The sequence below is a fragment of the Metarhizium acridum genome (assembly GCF_019434415.1).
Source record: "Metarhizium acridum strain ARSEF 324 chromosome Unknown scaffold_141, whole genome shotgun sequence".
In the NCBI taxonomy this organism is placed as follows: Eukaryota; Fungi; Ascomycota; class Sordariomycetes; order Hypocreales; family Clavicipitaceae; genus Metarhizium; species Metarhizium acridum.
The window spans coordinates 608,772-627,598 of NW_027094020.1; the positions used below are offsets into that span (position 1 = coordinate 608,772).

The 18,827-nt window shown below is 52.6% G+C and overlaps 5 protein-coding genes across 6 annotated transcripts; 4 read left to right on the plus strand and 1 right to left on the minus strand.

Annotated features, from left to right (window-relative positions):
* The first annotated feature begins 59 nt into the window (after window positions 1-59).
* Window positions 60-4,155, plus strand: J3458_008843 (uncharacterized protein). Its single transcript, XM_007810696.2, has 2 exons — window positions 60-2,778; window positions 2,838-4,155. Exons 1-2 carry the CDS (start codon window positions 329-331, stop codon window positions 2,893-2,895), a joined length of 2,508 nt encoding a protein of 835 aa, XP_007808887.2. The 5' UTR covers window positions 60-328; the 3' UTR covers window positions 2,896-4,155.
* On the minus strand, window positions 3,534-7,888 carry J3458_008844 (uncharacterized protein; the record flags this gene model as incomplete). Its single annotated transcript, XM_007810697.2, has 1 exon — window positions 3,534-7,888. The coding sequence occupies exon 1, from the start codon at window positions 5,991-5,993 to the stop codon at window positions 3,534-3,536; it is 2,460 nt and encodes an 819-aa protein (XP_007808888.2). The 5' UTR covers window positions 5,994-7,888.
* Window positions 7,889-8,753: 865 nt separating this feature from the next.
* Window positions 8,754-9,101, plus strand: J3458_008845 (uncharacterized protein; the record flags this gene model as incomplete). The annotated part of the gene is made up of 1 exon (XM_066119429.1): window positions 8,754-9,101. One exon carries the CDS (start codon window positions 8,754-8,756, stop codon window positions 9,099-9,101), a length of 348 nt encoding a protein of 115 aa, XP_065975222.1.
* A 1,599-nt stretch (window positions 9,102-10,700) lies between these two features.
* PIF1 (DNA helicase) lies at window positions 10,701-13,864 on the plus strand. 2 transcript variants are annotated; one of them, XM_066123037.1, is made up of 2 exons: window positions 10,701-12,227; window positions 12,278-13,864. In XM_066123037.1, the coding sequence occupies exons 1-2, from the start codon at window positions 10,973-10,975 to the stop codon at window positions 13,594-13,596; spliced, it is 2,574 nt and encodes an 857-aa protein (XP_065975223.1). In that variant the 5' UTR covers window positions 10,701-10,972; the 3' UTR covers window positions 13,597-13,864. The 2 variants fall into 2 exon arrangements, with proteins under 2 accessions (XP_065975223.1, XP_065975224.1); XM_066123038.1 differs by having other exon boundaries at window positions 10,701-13,864.
* A 377-nt stretch (window positions 13,865-14,241) lies between these two features.
* EDC3_1 (enhancer of mRNA decapping) lies at window positions 14,242-18,108 on the plus strand. The gene is made up of 3 exons (XM_066119430.1): window positions 14,242-14,662; window positions 14,756-15,867; window positions 15,943-18,108. The coding sequence occupies exons 1-3, from the start codon at window positions 14,545-14,547 to the stop codon at window positions 16,900-16,902; spliced, it is 2,190 nt and encodes a 729-aa protein (XP_065975225.1). The 5' UTR covers window positions 14,242-14,544; the 3' UTR covers window positions 16,903-18,108.
* Window positions 18,109-18,827: the final 719 nt, after the last annotated feature.

Below are 18,827 nucleotides of genomic sequence, written 5' to 3' on the forward strand. Positions count from 1 at the left end.
TGGAGCTGCATGCAAGCCAGAGATTCGACTCTTCCCAAGATGACATATCATCCAGCTCACCCAGCGTCCCCCGCCTCGTCAAGTCCGCTGCCTCAATTCCACCCTTGCGCACGCGCTTGTGTATAACGATTCGATTTTTTGTATTCCTAACGACTTCAAAAAGGGTTAAAAGCGCGTTCTCCGGTGCTGTGAAAGCAACTTTTGGTTCACTCGTACCTCGAAACACCAACATTCAGCGCTTCTTCCGATAACAACCCCCGATACACAACATCACCCATACGTTTTCCCTTCGCTGTTCATTTCCTACGGAACCGCGCCTCTTTGATCCATGCCATCCGCATCCGGAACGCCCGATTCGACCTCATCCCGCCGTCGGCAGCGTCTCTCTACATCTCCATCTGCATCGTCAGTCAACCCCAAGCGGGCTCGGGTCGCCGAGTCTCCCGCTATGGCGACCGTCAGGGCGAGAGGCAAGAAGCCAGACATCATTGACCTGACCGAGAAGCCGTCCGCGTTCCAGCCATATAGCGGAGCCAAGAAGTTGGTCATCAAGAACCTTCGAGCGCCCACTAGCCGTGAAGCACAAGTAGAAGAATACTACGCGCGGACAGAAAAGGATCTTGAGGAAGCCTTGGAAGCCATATTTGCTGATAGAAGACCAGCAGTGCCCTTGGAGCGATTGTATCGTGGTGTCGAGGATGTCTGTCGCAGGGGCGGTGCTGCAAAAGTTTATCGTTTGCTCAAGGAGCGCATCGATCATCATTTGCAATTAGTAGTCTTGCCACGGATAAGACGTACCGGCGGGCAGTCAAACATTGAGGTGCTACGAAGTGTTAGGGGAGAATGGAACGTATGGAATGCACAAGCAATCACTCTCCGATCAACGTTTAGCTACTTGGACAGGACATATTTGCTTCGAGAGTCACTCCCATCCATCAACGACATGGCCATCAGCCATTTTAGACGAATGGCATTTCCGCAGTCGTCGCAAAACAACGGCAGTTTACCTGGCGAAAAGGCTATTGCCGGAGTGTGCGAGATGATCGAGTATGACCGGCGAGGCGACGAAAGACTTGACTCGTATCTTCTCAAGGAATCCATTCGCATGATATACGTGTTGGGCGTTTACGTAAAACAGTTTGAGCCCGTCTTTCTGAAACAGTCCGTCTCGTATTTTGAAGAATTTGGCGAATCATGGAGTGCGTCCAGCCTCAAGGGCTATATCGCAGCATGCGAGAATCTTCTCAGCCGAGAAGACCACCGATGCATGGCGTACAACTTTGACAGCGCCACCGTCAAGCAGCTCATGGATTCAGCGCACAAGATTCTCATCGATCAATACTCGGAAAAGTTACTGCACGGCGACAGCTTGTCAAACCTGCTATCCGATAGAGACGTCAAGTCCATGAAGGGGCTCTATGACCTATTACGATTATCCGACATTCAAAAGAAGATGAAGAATCCTTGGACTGAATATATCCGACAAACCGGCGCTGCCATCATATCAGATAAGGAGAGAGGGGATGAAATGGTCCTGCGGCTGTTAGAACTTAGACGGTCATTGGACCTCATGATTCGGGACGCGTTCCAAAAAGACGAAGACTTCTTATGGGGCATGCGAGAGGCGTTTGGCAAGTTTATGAACGATCGCAAGATAGCATCCTGCTGGGACACGAACACGTCCAAGATTGGAGAAATGACTGCCAAATACATAGATATGCTGCTTCGAGGCGGATTGAAAGCTCTGCCCAAGGAGTTACTGTCCGATGCCAAGGATCGAGCAGCGGCAGAGAGGGAAGGCCAGGCAAGCACAGCAGACGAGGATGCCGAGTTGGACAGGCAGCTTGACCAGGCACTCGAGCTTTTCCGATTCATTGAAGGCAAGGATGCCTTTGAGGCCTTCTACAAAAAGGACCTGGCGCGGCGGCTGTTGATGGGCCGTAGTGCAAGTCAAGATGCAGAGCGAAACATGTTGACAAAGCTGCGCAGCGAATGCGGATCAAACTTTACACACAACTTGGAGCAAATGTTCAAAGATCAGGAACTTGCCAAGGATGAGATGGAATCGTACAGGCAGTGGAGCAATACGAACCAGAGGCACAAGGCCCCCGTAGACTTGTCGGTCATGATTTTGTCTGCTTCAGCTTGGCCGACCTACCCTGACACGCGGCTCAACTTGCCCGACGAAGTAGCCACTCAAATCGAGAGATTCGACAAGCATTACAAGAGCAAGCACACAGGAAGAGTGCTGACATGGAAGCACTCCCTTGCGCACTGTTCTATCAAGGCATCGTTCCCCAAGGGCACCAAGGAACTTCTCGTGTCAGCCTTCCAGGCCGTTGTCCTGATGATGTTCAACAAGGAGCCTGCGGCCGGTTTCTTCACCTACGAACAAATATCCGCCGCGACCGGCCTCCAGGGCGGCGACTTGGATCGAACCCTGCAATCTCTCGCATGTGGCAAGGCACGCGTCATCACCAAACACCCCAAAGGGCGAGAAGTCAACCCCACCGACACTTTTACCTTCAACCAAGCATTTTCCGACCCCAAGTATCGCGTCAAGATTAACCAGATTCAGCTCAAGGAGACCAAGGAAGAGAACAAGGCCACCCACGAGAGGATCGCCCAAGATAGACGCTTCGAGACGCAGGCCGCCATTGTCCGAATCATGAAGAGCCGCAAGTCTATGGGCCATGCCGAACTCGTCGCCGAGGTCATTAATTTGACCAAGAAGCGAGGAAGTGTCGAGCCCGCCTCCATCAAGAAGGAAATCGAGAGGTATGTTGTCCCCGTTTTATCCGGTGGTCGGTTGTGTGACGGTGTGCTAATGGCAGTAGTCTCATCGAGAAGGATTACCTTGAGCGAGAGGATAATTCATATACCTATTTGGCGTAATTCCTGATGCTCGGGCGGGTTCGTGGGCGTTGGCCGTGTACGAGGCGTGTTGTGAGTCTTGTATTTATGAATTACCATATTGGGCTGTAGCCGGCGGTATAGCGACGTGCTCGACAATCTCATCGTGTACTGGAAGTCAATAAAACGAGCCGAGGGATGTGCTTCCATCGCAAGCAATCAATGCCATTTTCTCGGGTCGCGTCGAAAATCGAATGCGTTGCGGTGCCACTGTCTGCGTGACGGTCCAGCGAGCAACACTTTTGCAAGTTGGGCGATTTATACACAGTCCCCAAAAGGCTCGTGGCTGCATGTGTCGAAACACGCACAGATAAAAAGGCACGACCCTGGTTCGCTTCGACTAAACTCAACCTTGGAAAGGGAGTCGTTGCAAAGGCTAGCCCACCTACCCCGTCACGAGGAATTAAAGAGATGTGCTTGATAGGGAAAAAATTAATCATTCAAGTAAAACAAGGAGCTGTGTTTCCTTCTTTAGTACAAATTAAACGACCCCGCCCTTGGTACAATTCTGCTGTTTTGTCCGTCGGCCACACAAGTCAATCTCACCCACGCACATTACCCAAGAACCCCCAAGCACACTAATACAAATTATCCATACACTAATCCAAACACCAGGCTCATTAATACAGCTGGCCGGGTCGGTAGCCGCCCACCGACATCATGGGATTATACCTGTCGTCTCTGCCGTCCCTCCTAACTGTATACTCCCAAGCCGTCGGCGACACCCACCGATCATCATCATCATATACATCGTCCACGATATCCCCTCTGGACAGTCTGCTCGCATATCGTCTCCCTCGCCGGTCGCCAAAGTCGTCGTCATATTCGTCGTCAAAGATATTCCGTCGAGATGCCCGGCTCGGATATCTCCTGCCCCCTTGGAAGTCATCCTCTGCAGAGGGGTAATAGGGGTCCCTGTCCCTCCCGTAGGTTCGCTCCCCGCGAAGATGGTCCGCGATGCGCATTTGCCCCATGCTGTAGGTCAAGCCGTCCGGCTGGTCCAAGTGGACGGCCTGTCTCACCCTGCGCGCGGGGACGGCGCGCGGGGAAGGGGGTTGTACGACCACCGGGCGGTTCTGCTGCCTGCCGTCCTCCTTTCCCATCTGGTACCCCCTCTGGAAGTACTCGAACGCGGGCTGCCGCGGGGAGGACGAGGTGGAGGGTGGTGAGGGCGGCATGGCGTGGTCCTTGTCCCGCTTGGAATGCTGCCTCTGCGGAGGGGCGTCGATGCCGAAGTGCTCGGGGCGGTCTCGACGGCCGTGACGGGGCTTGGACGGGGAGCGGCGGGTGCGGTGGTGCCGGCTGCCGGAGGCGACTGACGACTGGGGCGTGGTGTAGTCCCCTTCGTCGGACGAGTAGTCGCTGTCGAAGGATGTGACGGAGTCCTGGGAGCTGTGTGGGCTGGGAGGGGATTCTGCGTAGACCGGGCGGGCGCGCTGCTGGCCGCCAGGTCTGATGTCGCGGTTGGGTGTGAAGGGCCGCAGGTTGTGAGGCGTGTTGGGGCGAGCTTGGTGGCTCGGACCCGGGGCCGTGTTGATATTCCTGGGGATTTGTGGTACGGGTGGCGATGGTCGTTGTTGTTGCGGATGTTGCGGTGGCACTTGAGGCGGCACTTGGGGAGGCACTTGGGGGGGCACTGGCACTCGGGGCGGCATGGGCCTCGCCGGTGGCTGCTGGTTTACTTGCGGTTGTGGTGCTGCTGGAGGCCGGGGAATTTGCTGGCCTTGGGGAGGGAAAGGATGTTGTGGTGGTTGTGGTGGCGGTGGTGGTTGACGGAACGGAGGCGGTTGTTGCTGTTGGGGATGTTGCGGCGGGCGAGGCTGAGGAGGTTGAGGAGGTTGAGGATGTTGCTGCTGCTGCTGCTGCTGCTGCTGCGCCGCTGGTCGAAACTGTTGCGGCATGGCTGGATTCGCATTCGTCTGCTGCTGCGCCTGTGGCACATTCATTCTCTGCTGCTCCTGATGCGCCGTGTGAGCATCCGTCATGCTGCCCATGGGCATGTGATGCTGTTGCCAATGTCCCCTCGCAGCAGACGACTGCCTTTTCAATCTCCTCTCCTCCTGCAGCATCTCAATCACATCCTCGTTTCTCTTGGGCACTCTTTCAAAGTATGCCGTCACACTTGCCCTCTCGTACTTCTTGTCCTGTTTCTTCCTGTCCCTCTGATACACCCTGTCACTCCTGTACTCCTTGCTCCGACGATGCCTGTCCTTGTGCTGTCTATCGTTCCTGGACTTTTCTGGCCTCGAGCTGTTGATATGATACAACGGATTACTCTCGTTAATCTCTTTAATCTTGCTCTCCAGCTGCGCCAAGTGGTACTCATATCTATCGTCGTGCTCATAGTCTTCTAAATGATCCTGGGCAGCCTCAATCTGTTTTTGCACAACCTCTGGCAGTTCCTTCTTCTTGAGCACAACTCCGTCGCTTTTTTTGTTGAGCTCATACACTCTGCGGGCTGCTTCCTCCTGGGAAATGTCCTTTTCTTTCGTATGCATGGCGCATTCCCAGGTCGGCAGACGCGGATAGCCCAGCTCGTCCGTCGCATTTGGGCTGCGAGCCTTTTCCATACGCAGGACAACGTATGATGAGAGCTTGTGACGGGCTTCGTCCTCGGACATGTTTTCATTGCGTAGGTCGACGACTTCGCCCCTGCGTTCGCGTCTGCGCTGCCCGGGGGCCTGTTGGTTCATGTGTTGTTGCTGTTGTTGCTGGTTTGGGCGCTGTTGGAAGTGCGAGGGCTGGCCTGAATAGGCTTGGCCCTGGTTCACATTTGGGATAGGAAGCTGGCACATGCCAGGTTGCTGCTGCATCCGGGGATATTGCTGCTGCTGCTGTTGTTGTTGGGGAAATTGATCTTGTTGATGCGTTGGATATTGCTGCGTGGGAACGGGTCCTCCCCCCCCAATGCCGGGACGAACTTCAGCACGAGGGATCGCACTCGGCATCGACTGTCCTCCTGCACTGATGCCATGCAGGCCGGCTGTTGCTGGCGGAGGAATGGGATTCGGCGCATTTACAGGACGGTTGGCGCCTCCCATGTTGTTCTGCGGGAATCTCGCCCGGGGGAACGATTCCATGTCTTGACCTTGACTTGGCAAGATTTCACAGTTTTGGCGTTGTAGGGATGATTTGATGTCAAGTTGTTTTGAAAAAGGCGTCTCAGGTCCCAGACTGTTGTTGCTCTTGTCTGTTGGTGGTTGCTGGTGTAAGTTGAGCAGCGACTTGAATCAAGCCAGCCAGGCATCAAGTATAAGAACCAAGGGGATTCCCTCCCAAAGGAGGCCGCAGAGCCTCTATCAAATGCCGACAATATGTAACATCAAAAAGGCTGGCGCGGACGGACCAAGTGAGGCGGCTGCATGTGGCCAAACAGGGGGAGACGGAGTGTTTGAGGCATGGCAAAGCTGTCAAAGGTGGTCGTGACGAGAATACCGAGTGTCAAGTGTGCCTAGGTGCAACACAAGGGCTACGTGTGGCTCGGTGTAGGATGCAAGCAGCTTAGCAATTTCTCGCATAGCCCCGTTGGACAAAACCTGCGGAGAGGGGAAGATGAAAAAAAAGGGCTTCGTCAATACGCCGTCGCTGGATGTCATGGCAAGGCGCAACTATGTTCAATTTCCTATTTGGGCGATTCGGCTTACACGATGCACGACGCACCTCAGCACGCCACCTTTGCTACGGAGCAGAAAAACACAAGAGCGTTTTTTTTTTTTTTTGTATACAACAAAATGTCTCAACACACTCGATCTGTGCATTTCATGGCCTCGTCAGCGTCACCGAAACAATGCACCTGGCCCAGGCAACCACCGGCCGTGCATCACGACGCCCGCCATCGCCACCTCCACGATTCGTCCGCGGTGAGGCGACCGTGCAGATAATCAGCGCCATCTGTTTGGTCCAGCGCACCAATAATTCAGCCTGCCAGCTGAGAGGATGAAGACTGGCTAGTCGAATGGTGTGAACAGGCACGGTTATCATTGGCCGTGCCAGGAGGCATACCCCAAACGACGTCAGCGGACAAGTGAACATGGACGCCTTTTTCTGGCTATTTGTTATATTTTTTTTTTTAAATATCTGGTCCTTGCGCTAGAGTCATCAGCATGCAGACTTTCAATTGTAAGCCATTGTGTAATAATGCCCGTCGGTCCTAGGACCTGAAGGTGTGTTGGACCGAAAGAGATGGGATGGTGTTGCAGTGCAGCCGCGGTGAATGGGTTCAATCGCCACGTCAAAGGCCAGAAGGAAAAAATCGCGACTCTTTGAACAAGTCACGACGGCAGTGATGGGATTCAAAAGGGCGGTCTAAAGCCGAAATAACGTATATAACGCGGTATGGTGGCGTTGCAATTGCCCAAGCTGTTGCACTGCATTTCCCTCTTTTGTGCGTCTGAACGCCAATCACGGGAACCATGTGTTGCGAGCGACGCGCTTTGTCATCCCGCCTCTGGTATGCGCGGCCACTGTTGCACGATACTCTTTTTTTTCACTTTGGGTTGAACTACTGTTGTGATGGTTGCCATGCAATATTCTCGGGATCAGCTGGTGGCGCATGGTTGAGATGTATCTGGTGATTCCGTGGGCAAGGCGCAGCGTCGACATGCCCAACCTGGCCCCCAGCTACGAGGGGAAATTTCTCACAGGCCATGTTTCATGTTGATTGAAAAAAAAAAAAAAAAGGTTTACGTCACGTCTTGGATACAGTTCGTGTCGGTGCCTTGCAAGGAAGGGTGCATTGGGTGAACCGTCGTCGCTTTTCGACGCCTCATTGTTGTGCCCTTGCACGTCCGAGAATGAGGCGCTTGAGTTGGATTCGGAAGCGAAAATGGCTCGGGCCATGTGACGATCCTGCAGGGCACTTTGTATTTTTTTTTTTTAAAAAAACAAGATACGATAAAAAAAAGCTTCTTGGTGAAAATGCCGTGCTTCTTCCTGGGGAAACGGGTGTAACCTCGCAGTCGGCTTTGTGCCAATACGCCAAAATACACAACAGCGAGCCCCGTACTCCCGTATTCTGTTCTCCCATGATGCCGTGCGACCTCGTCTCTCCATGGAAGCTATTGATACACGTCTGACACCGATGCTTGGGAAATCCGGCACCCCGGACGACCCATGCAGCCTGGGGGTAGCAACCGGAGTAGTACTCCGTGCGTAAATGTTCGATTCCTCCGGTTGAAAATTGAGCACGGCGCAGCTATATTATTTGAATACGGGCTTGAACCGACATATGCCACTCTGACTCTTCATTCATATACTTGGATGCATACCTACAGACGGCCTCGAGTCCAGACGCAAGACGTGAGCGCCTGCAGAAAAGGGAACCGTGAGGCTTGTGTCGTCGTGTCTGGTATGGGGTGACATTTCGCGGAGCCGCATGGCCAAAATAGAGAACGCCAGAGTCCCCGTCACTGGGGATTTGGAGCGCAGCATTTTGAATCCTGGCCCCGTCACACCCCGAGGCAAGGCACATGGGAATGCCGGGGTGACGACGCAAGACGAGGCCGACACTCAACACCAACGTCATCTTGGCCGCGCGATGTTGCTGCCACGTCGTTTGCTTGCATCCAAGGCATGATTCTTACGGGACCTGGACCCCCCTGCTCTTCCTCCAGACGGTGTTTTTTATTTTTCTTTCAGCTCGCAAGCCACGAACCCTCGTCTCTCGTGTGATGACATTGTTGAGCCTTCTCGGGCTGCCTGCTCACTTCAATGTTGACACCACAACTGCCGATGTACCAATAGTGTCTGGTCGCCAACCCCGAGCGGAAGCAGCCTTATGCCAGTGCCTTGCCTGTCTCTCTGCCTTGTCTCCGCCTTGCCCATGACGCCCCGGGCGTTGTATGCTGTTCTCGAACATGCACCATGGTCTCCTTGTGCTTCTGGCCTTGGGTGTCGAATCCCCCTCCCCGCCTCGGCAAACCAATTGTCTCGTCAGACCGCGTCTTGTGCTACGAAAGAATGCACCGTCACTGGGGAAGCTTGACGACTGTAAAGATGGGGCCCATTTGTCTTCTTGCGTGTTTTCTCTCGCCATTGGCGCGGCGTCATGCCTCATTCACCGGTTTCCCAGGACATGCACGGCTGTGAAGTGGTCAAAAGGCGAGTCTCAGCCACGGGACTCTGGTCGGAACCTTGCCGAGTTTATGTTTATTATTGATTTATTCATGTTCCTGCCTTGCGCTCTGTGACAATGCATTGGTGCTTGATATCGGGCAAAAAAACAGAGATTCGCCACTGGAAAACACAGACATGGATGGACCGTCTGTTTGGGACGGCCCTTTGTCTCACGGCATTAAAGGCTGCCTATTGCTACCATACCTTTTATTCAGTTTATGTTTGCGGCCAGCAGTTTATTAATACGTGAAATTTGCTATTCGTCTTGGCATGTTTCAGCAATGACGGCGTCATTTAATCGTCATGCGGCATATTCTCTTCTTGCCAGTGTCTGCGTTGGCCAGCTCGCCACTTGTCTGGTGCCATGTTGCACACGGGTCTATCATACGTGGTATCTGCGCTGGCCTTGGATGCCGTATCCAATGGTCACTTTTTACCCGTAGACTCGTTGATGTCCCTTGGAAGTAATCTGGTTACAGCCATGTACTATTTGCTTGTCACGAGCAGCATCAAGGACATGACCTGGGCCGCTGCTACTACCAAACATGCGCGCACATTTCTGTGATATCGTCTGTCCGCTGGTCGTCGTCTACCACGGGGGGATGTCTGTCCACCGACTTTGATCTCGAACAATGTGAAGTGCTACTTGCTGTTTAGCAATCATTGACGATGCTCTTTTACAGCCATGACCTCGCTCTAAGCAGAATGAAGGTATATGCAACTCTTTTTGGCGGGGTTTGATGGCACAGTCTTGCCTGTTGCTGCGGCTACCTCGTCAGACTCGGCAACGCAGTATCTGAAAATGCAGTTTTGATTCCGCTGGACTCTCTCACTGCCGACCTCGGGATGGTTGTTCAGACAACACAGCTATATTGATTTTCCGAGTAGGTTGTTTCTTGAGAGACCAAATGGCCCATTATGAAGCCCATGAGTTCAACGTTTCACATGTTCACGGCTCCGCGTCTTGCTGGGATTCACTCGACTTTCAACACTGTCGAGGGCAACCAAGTGAAGTAGCGAGGGCAGTTCCAGATAAATGACACAACTGACTTTCTGGACCAAGTTAGACCCCCAAAGAGCTACCTGCTGTTGAAATGACACAATATTAAGTCGGCCTTGTCTAAATAAACGGCGCGGCGGATAGATCCAGGCTTAACGCTAGATGCTGCCGTGATTGAACCAAGCGTGCTTCTGGCAATTAGGGTTATGCATTGCGCCAGTATAGCATAAGTGAGGACAAAGTCATGTCGAATTTCGACATATTTATTGTCCAATGACCAGTCGAGTGTTTGAGTGGACCACCACTTGCACCTTGATCTGATCTACGGGATGTGCCATGTGTCGACTTGGTTTAAATTCGAGTTTCCAGGACCTTTCTCGCATCCAGAATTCGATGTTGTATCGGTAGCATTCATTTTGAATGACTGTATCAGAAGTCAATCATTGCGCGGCTGTTCGAGATGCAATAGGGGCATGCATGCAGAGCATCAGACACCTGGATCACAGATTGGCGAGACAGTTTGTAGCTGCATGAATTTCTGTACCCGCACCAGACAGACCCTTTTCTAGATACCTCCCAGTACCTCCCCACTAGGTACCTCCCTCCCTCTTCTCCACACAATTCCCTACGTCGCAGGTACAGGGACAGTGGGTCGTGGCCAACCGCTTTCCAAAGCCAGTCGCGCGTTGCTGTAAAGTGCAACCCACATTACGCGTGCCCACGCCAACACCCGCGTCAACATGGGTGTCTCTAACCGCATCTGCACACTCATCACCGTCTTCCGTGATCCCGCCTTCACGGCTCATGCACGGCATGCTCTGAGTTTGCGAGCACACCTCTTCGCGACCCAATTCGTGGGGCCTTGGTCAGTCAGTCGGTGACGCCTCTGCATCCAGCTCACGTCGATATCCTGCCAACACGCTGCGTCTTCTGCCCCTTCTGTTTATGACGGCTGGCATCACGAGTTTACCTATACGTGCCTCGCCGACCTCCTGCAGAGTGCCGCACGGAGCAAGCCAATTGGCCCATGTTCACATTCCCTTACAAGCCCATCATACCGTGGCCAAGCCAATGTTGAACAGGGCTTCCCAGAAATTCCAGGACGCTGCCCCGACGTCGCGGCCGCGTCCTGCCTTGGCTAAGCAGCTCTTTCCGTCAAGCAGTCCCAGTTCTTCTATTGGCGATATTCGAGATCAGTTCAAGAAGCCAATATCGAGTAGCTCTGCGGCTGTATCTGCATCTGCGTCGGCGAGGACCGCACTAGACAATCGATCAGTCAATCTGGCACAAAATGGTCCAGGTCGACCAGCCACGTCTAATCGCTCAATAGCTTCTCTATACTCGGCCCACTCAGATTCTTTCAGGACAGAACCGGCCTGCATCGACCTTACGGCGCCCGATTGTCCCGCGTCGAAGAAGGTACACGAGCCTGTTTATTTTGTTGAAGAAGACTTCAGCGACGACGATGCCCTTGACCTTGACTTTGAGGCGCCCCAGGCCCTCCCACGGCAACTGATACCACCTGCTATACAAGATTTGCCTCTTCCAGCTACGCCAGCTCAAAAGGAGACAGAGATTCCGTGGTCCTCCTCTCCAGCCTCACATTTTTTGCCGCCAAATCCGCACCGGACAATATCGGCTACCTCCAACACCTCTCAAACTCCCTTGAAGCGCGAGTCATCTGGCGATGGCGAGAAAAGGGAATCTCCAATACAAAAGAAGGCAAAAAAGAGGGTCCTGCCTGCTAGTTTCCGCCGAGATGACGAGGCTGGAGAAGACGACAGCGGTCTTTCTGGAACTTTCAAAACGCCAGCGCAAAAGACGAAAGCTCTTTGGGACTCGAGTGCTAGCGCCATCAAAGAACAAAAGAAACTCCTGAAGACTCACAGAAATTCTCGTAATCCTGACCTTGAACAAGATGTTGTCCCAGAGACCATGCACGATGTTGAAGCAAAGGCATCCAAATCCGTTGCCCTTTCTCTTAGCAGTGAACAAGCACACGTGGTTGACATGGTGGTGAACCAAAATCAGAGCGTATTCTTTACTGGTCCGGCCGGTGCTGGAAAGTCTGTTCTTATGCGAGCCATCATTAGCGAGTTGAAAAAAAAGTACGCGAGAGACCCAGAGCGAGTTGCGGTCACCGCCTCGACCGGTCTTGCCGCGTGTAACATTGGGGGTATAACCCTTCACAGCTTTGCTGGTAAGACGGCTTGTAACGCATGTCACGATCATCATATTAACCTTTGGTAGGCATCGGCTTGGGCAAAGAGGAACCCTCTGCTCTAGTCAGAAAGATTCGGAGAAACCCCAAAGCCAAAAATCGATGGCTTCGGACAAAGTGCCTCATCATTGATGAGATATCCATGGTTGATGGAGACTTGTTTGATAAGCTCTCCCAAGTTGGGCGCACAATCCGTAACAACGGCCGCCCCTGGGGAGGGATACAGCTAGTCATTACTGGAGATTTTTTCCAGCTCCCTCCAGTTCCGGATGCGGATAAGCGAGAATCCAAATTCGCCTTTGACGCCGCAACATGGAGCACATCAATAGACCACACCATTGGATTAACGCAAGTTTTCCGCCAGCGCGATCCAGAGTTTGCTCGAATGCTCAACGAAATGCGAATTGGCAAAATCAGTGACCACACTGTGCAGGCGTTCAAGGCACTCTCCAGGCCTCTCAAGTTTGAAGATGGTGTGGATCTTGCTGAATTATATCCGACACGTGCGCAGGTTGAAGGCTCCAACGAAAAGAGGCTCCGCGAACTCCCGGGCAAAATTCACCGGTACGAGGCCTTGGACTCTGGTGACCCAACTATTCGAGACAAGCTACTCGTGAACATGATGGCTCCAAAGGCGATCGAGTTGAAAATTGGCGCCCAGGTGATGCTCATAAAAAATTTGGATGAGTCTTTGGTGAACGGGTCACTGGGCAAGGTGATTGCGTTTTCTGACGAAAAGACATTTGAAATGGGCGGTAACAACGCCTATGATGAAATAGTGGGAGACCCAATGGCCAAGGCTAGGCGAAAACTACAAGCATTCAGCCGTGACTCCGGCTCGGACTCGAGCAGCCAACAATATCCAGTAGTACAATTCATCTCAACGGGAGGTGTCCCGCGCGTCATTCTCTGCCAGCCAGAGGAGTGGACAGTCGAGCTACCAAACGGCGAAATTCAGGCAAAACGAAATCAGTTGCCTCTTATCCTGGCTTGGGCGTTGTCCATTCATAAGGCTCAAGGCCAAACGTTGGAGCGAGTGACGGTTAATCTTGGAAAAGTGTTTGAAAAGGGCCAGGCATATGTAGCCCTGAGTCGAGCTACTAGTCAGCATGGACTTCGCGTGTTGGGTTTTGAGCGATCAAAAGTGATGGCACATCCAAAAGTTGTCGAATTTTATAACAAGCTGTCCTCAGTGGACGACTTTGGCGCCAGAAAGCCGCAATCAATCGCTGAATTTATGTCCTGTAGGAAAGGTATAACAAGTCGAGCAAATACCAACCCTGGCAGTGCAAGGGAACATATAGACTTGGACGATGAGGAAGAAGCAATGGCATCGTATGGATATTAATGGATTCTGTTTGGTCTGAAAAGAGGAAATTAAAGCGTTGTTAGTCGGCGATCCCCGCTATGATTATACGAACAAGGCATGTACTGGCGTTTTTGGTGAAATATACAACGGCCCTGTACAACAGTTTAGAGTGCATGAGCTTTGGACGAGAAATCATTCTGTATATCTCTCCTCTTCACATGAATAACTGATCAATACGTTGAATCAAAAATGCCACCGCCATCTGGTGCATGTCAAGTAAGTTACTTGTTCATGAACATGCTCCCTGCTGTGTGGTGTCTGAATGCAGGGCCCCACTGGAATCTTACATCAGCAGGGACCAGCCTGGCGGTTCCCTTATCGATAAGAAAAGGTTGCTTCCGGCATGAGTCCCGTCGGCGAGTGACCACGCTTTGGCTGAACATCATTAGAGCACCAACTCAAGTGCACACGGTGTTCGACGGGTGTTCGAAAAGAAAAAAATTTAATAATAAGCAGCCGCTTCAACCTTGTACTGCCAGCAAGCAGGACGATCCGACTTGATACTCGTGTGCGATCCGACTTTTATCGAGTCTAGTGCCAAAAACGCCAAACACAACAGAATTTTGTCCCTTAGCAACGATAGGATCGGCTTGTCTAGTGCGCATCAGAACCACGGCCGAGTCAGTCAACAAATCCTCAGCGTGCAGACATTTGTACAGCTACGTGGTCGAGCGCTTCGGAGAATTTGCCGCCCCCTCTCAGCGGCGGACTAGAGAAACTAGTCAAAGAGAGCCGTGTATTACGTGGCGAGCGGATAAAGCCTCCCTATGATCGGTTGCGTGTGAGGTGTGGTCACAAGCTGGGTGTTTGCTGACGCCGACGCTCTGAGGAGTTGTTATAGCGACGCAGAGGAGGACAAGGGAGTTGAACCCCGGGTTTTCATGGGCGAGCATTGCCTCTGAGGTGTCCACGCGACCGTCTGTGAAGATGGCGAGCCAGTTTATTGGTTTGCACATGAGGGTTGTGTTGCGCGAGCCATCGGGGTATCGGCTCACAGGCATTGTTAGTGACGTCGAGGCGGGAAGCAGCCTGACCTTAACCAATGGTACGTATTGCAGTCCTCGTTCCCTTTTTTTTTTTTTCTTAAAAGACGTGCTGGTTTGCTAGATGCAGTGCAACTGACTCTGATATCTCGCAGTCTACATTGCGTCCACGCACGAAAGAGCTGTGCAAATGAAGATTGATGCCGCTAACATTGCTGATCTTTCTGAAATACCCTTCGAGCAGGCTTCGCCTACCAAATATGTTTCCCCTACTTCGGAGGCTGGAAATCCCCCGGTTTCGCAACATGCCCCTCAGAATCAGCAATTACCGCCATCCTTTGTTGATCCGGCAATTTTGAGCGTTGGGAGACGTCCGACTTTGAATACCCCGTCGGCTTCTGCTCCCGGACCGCAGTACCAATCTGACAAGGGAGAAGTCCCTGTTGAGAGGCCGGGTATTCTTTCTTCGTTAACCTCCAACAATTTGCAAGGGAGGAGGCCTGAGCAGGATATACTGGATTCAATCCAGGGCTTGAAGGTCAGCCATAACAGCAACTCTGGCCACCAGACCTCGACAGCAGTGGCAGCATCTCAAACTCCGTCACAGAAGAAGAAGGGTCGTTCAAAAAACTCCAAGCAGGCCAAGATGAACAATGCTACTTATCAGGACAAGCAAGATGCCGATGGATCTAATGTGAGCGGCCATGGCAAGGGCTGGAGACAAACACCAATCCTCCAAAGCACATCATCCTTCCAACCATTCAACTCTTTAAAGAGAAACGACAAGGGTCGCAAGGGGCTTGCTGACAACGGCTGGGCTTCTGAAGACGTGACTGAGGAAATGGGCGATTTTGATTTCGAAAATAATTTGGCCAAGTTTGACAAGCGCACCATCTTTGACCAGATGCGTAAGGAGGACGAAATCGACGACGCTGATCGTCTTGTATCGCACAATCGACGACCGAAACCCGGCACGGCAGGCGGCAAAAACTTGCACTATACAGAAATGGTCCTCGATATGCCGTCTTCCAAGGGTAGACAAAACGCTGATTTCTGGAACAGCGAGGCAGAACTGGGGGTGAAGGAGTCGGAGAGACCGAGTGGACGAGAGGCGAAGAACGGCGGCGCTTCTTCTGCTACTGCGGCGGCTGCGGCAGCTCCTGTCAAGCCACGAGCTGAGAGTAAATCAGGGCTCTCGAGGCGTTCACAATCCCGCAAGGCAAGTGGCGTCATTGCAAGCCAGCCGCTCAGCAGGGTGAACTCCTCTGTACGTTTATCCCAATCCTCCACCCGTTGGCCGACGCCTAAATCAGGCAACCGTGAAGCTGATGGCCGTTTACAGCAGCGGGTCGAGCAGGCTGGTCTCTATCTCATCCCCTCCCAGCGCCGCCTCGAAGCTATTTCCACTCTGCAAATGCTCAATCTCGAAAACATCGCCGCCAACGAGATTGGCTTCTCAGAAGCCCTCATGGCGGAAAACGCCGGCCGTGGCATTGCAGAAGTAGCAGTCACAGCACTGTCTGATCCTGCCCTCAAAGTCCGATATGGCCTCGCTCTAGCCGCGTCGACAACCGACGTCTCCTCATCGCTGGGCGCTTCGACTATAGTCGTCCTCGCAGGCAACAACAAGTCTGGTATTCGGGCCCTGGCGGCGGCTCGTCACTTGCGCAACAAGAATTTTGACGTCCTAGTCTGCCTCGTGGGCTTCGAGCGCGAAAAGGACCTTTTGGAAGACTTGCGGCGGCAGATACAGCTATACCGTGCATTCGGGGGTAAAGTCCACAACAAGAATGACTTTTTCGAACATCTCGGCAAATCTTCTGCTTCGGCAACCCCCGTCTCTGTATCTCTCATCATAGATGCGCTCCTCGGATTGACCATGTCCTTTGAGGAACTCCGCATAGGCGACCAAGCGACCGTCTACGAACTGATGGAGTGGGCGAACCGCAACGAAGCCTTTGTCCTGTCCGTCGACGTGCCAACAGGCATCGATCCTACCTCTGGTAAAATCGCCATCATTGACGGCGCCCACCTATACGTCAAACCGCGATACGTCGTCGCTATAGGAGCACCCAAGAAGGGCCTCCTGGAAGCCGTCACGCCCCCTCCGGACGGGGAGCCTGGCCCCCTGAGCAGCGGCGCCCACGAGGATGAGTGGCGACTGTTTATTGCAGACATGGGGCTGGGCAGCGCGGTGTGGAGAAAGGCAGGGACCAAGGTACGCAAGGGCATCGACTTTGATGGCAAGTGGGTGCTTGAGATGCGGTATCGCGGCGTGGAAGTCGACTATGAAGAGGATTAAGTCTGGTGCCTTCGAGATGATTCATGGCTTTTAGCGGGGGAAATGGTGGACTATAATATTCTTTATGTCTCTGGAACGGACTTGAGCGATGGTTTTTTTTTTTTAAAATGGGGACAGCTTTAAAATTGCATCATTTTAGGCGTTGTATTTACTTTAGCTCGTCTGGCGACGATGTATTACGATCCAAGACGTATCAATGAATACCCCTATGGGATACTTGAAGTAGTAACTGAATATTTTGGCGTGTGAGGGGGGCCAATAATACGCCTGCAATGGCGCTATATGCATGTTACTATTCCAAGGCTCTTGGCAAGGGATGAAATCTCGCCGGGGCTGTGGGCATGAGATGTTGTTACAACAAAAACCACCAAGGAACGGGCGTGGCCGCGTCACTGTATTTTTATGCGTTAGACGCCCCTATATTAACCCCTAGTTCCCGGCGGTTTGTTACACCGAGGACTACCTACGAGCATGGGTCCTGCGAGGCTGCTGCCGCTTGCTCGGTTGGCCCAGGGCAAACTGCCTTTTGATTTCCTTGACCGGCTGCCTTGGGGTGAAGCCGGTCTTGTGCTTTTCTTCGAGATGGAGAGTGTTCAACCTGTATGCTTGGCTCGACCGTAGAGCAGATCCAAATTTGCAGAGCGCGTGCTCGGGACTCGATGCGGTCGTAATCTTGCCGCTTGACTTTGAATTCCCTCCACTGTATTGCAAGTAGCTCTGAGAGCCTGAGATCTGGGACCATTGTTCGATACCGTGGGAGCTCCTGGACGGCGAATTCGATGGTTGGCGGCGTGGGCGCAGACAACTCGTCTGTTGGCTTCTCCTCTCGATCAGGGTCAATTAGGCCCCAAACCAAAGTTTATTAATCTGAGCGTGGATTTGCAGGTGGGTGAACCAAGTGTCCCAGTGACTTGGAAACTTGAGTTTCACCTTTATTGAGGGCATCAAAGACTCGTTGTAGGGATACATTGGAAGCTCGGAAATGTAAAAAGTAGAGACACACACAATTGAAGGCTTGGGGCGCTGTGGAAGTTGTAGGAAAGGTAGGCTTCCTCCCGGGCTCCCAACTGTCACACGAAAGAAAATAATAACGAAAACGGTCGTGGCCACGCCACGGTGGTTTATTGGTTAGGCCCCCGACATACTGCTGTGCGACAGATGTCACACATTGTCCTGGACTCCTGGGCTGGAAAGCTTCGGTTGCTATGATTACTAAGGTACCGAGTATCTGCGCTGGGCGTGACTGTTTCCTGGTACATGGACAGGGGGTAACGTGCAACCACGATGTCTTGACGGATAGCGACACGTGTTCCACAAACCTTGATATTCCCAGCGTACGACGGTCCCTTGAGCCGCTTCATTCGCAATGCATTATTCCCTGACGTGACAACGTAACATGTGTATAAACCTGGCCCATCTTGGCACGCAGTGGCACCCCCTCCCCCCTCACCCCCTCCTTTTTTTCCCTCCCCAGGCAGGAGACACGCGATGGCCCAAGGCATGCGTGGTACAGGTCAAGCTTTGCCAAGAGACAATGGCATGTGCGGTCCAGGTCCAGGGCAGAAGGGACAAGTTGACAGGTTCAGCTGCTTGAATTGCTGTGTAAAGTTTAATCTCGGTGAGTCAGTGTTTTCCCAGTGCCAAGAAAAGCAGGTGTTTACGGACATGAGACGAGAACGAGCTGGCAAAGATGATCCGAATCATCAGGTTGAAATGTGTTGACGCCTATCACTTTATCAACTCTACGGAGTACATAATGGCCAATATCTGACAGTGTGGCGGAGACTCGGGAGTATCTTTACAGCTCAACCACCACCCTCGTTTTGTCTCCCGCAAGTGGCGCAAGTGGTGCGACCAGATTAAAGTGTGGCGACGAGTTGCTCCTGCGGCGCTTTGGGCGTGAGGGGAGGCATCAGCGCCATGGG

Excerpts from the sequence above, each read along its gene's own strand:
- J3458_008843 (XM_007810696.2), top strand. The coding sequence starts at position 329 with ATGCCATCCGCATCCGGAACGCCCGATTCGACCTCATCCCGCCGTCGG. Across the intron at positions 2,779-2,837 it reads ATCAAGAAGGAAATCGAGAG|TCTCATCGAGAAGGATTACC; the intron begins GTATGTTGTCCC and ends TAATGGCAGTAG.
- PIF1 (XM_066123037.1), top strand. The coding sequence starts at position 10,973 with ATGACGGCTGGCATCACGAGTTTACCTATACGTGCCTCGCCGACCTCC. Across the intron at positions 12,228-12,277 it reads AACCCTTCACAGCTTTGCTG|GCATCGGCTTGGGCAAAGAG; the intron begins GTAAGACGGCTT and ends AACCTTTGGTAG.
- EDC3_1 (XM_066119430.1), top strand. The coding sequence starts at position 14,545 with ATGGCGAGCCAGTTTATTGGTTTGCACATGAGGGTTGTGTTGCGCGAG. Across the intron at positions 14,663-14,755 it reads CAGCCTGACCTTAACCAATG|TCTACATTGCGTCCACGCAC; the intron begins GTACGTATTGCA and ends GATATCTCGCAG. Across the intron at positions 15,868-15,942 it reads TCAGCAGGGTGAACTCCTCT|CAGCGGGTCGAGCAGGCTGG; the intron begins GTACGTTTATCC and ends GGCCGTTTACAG.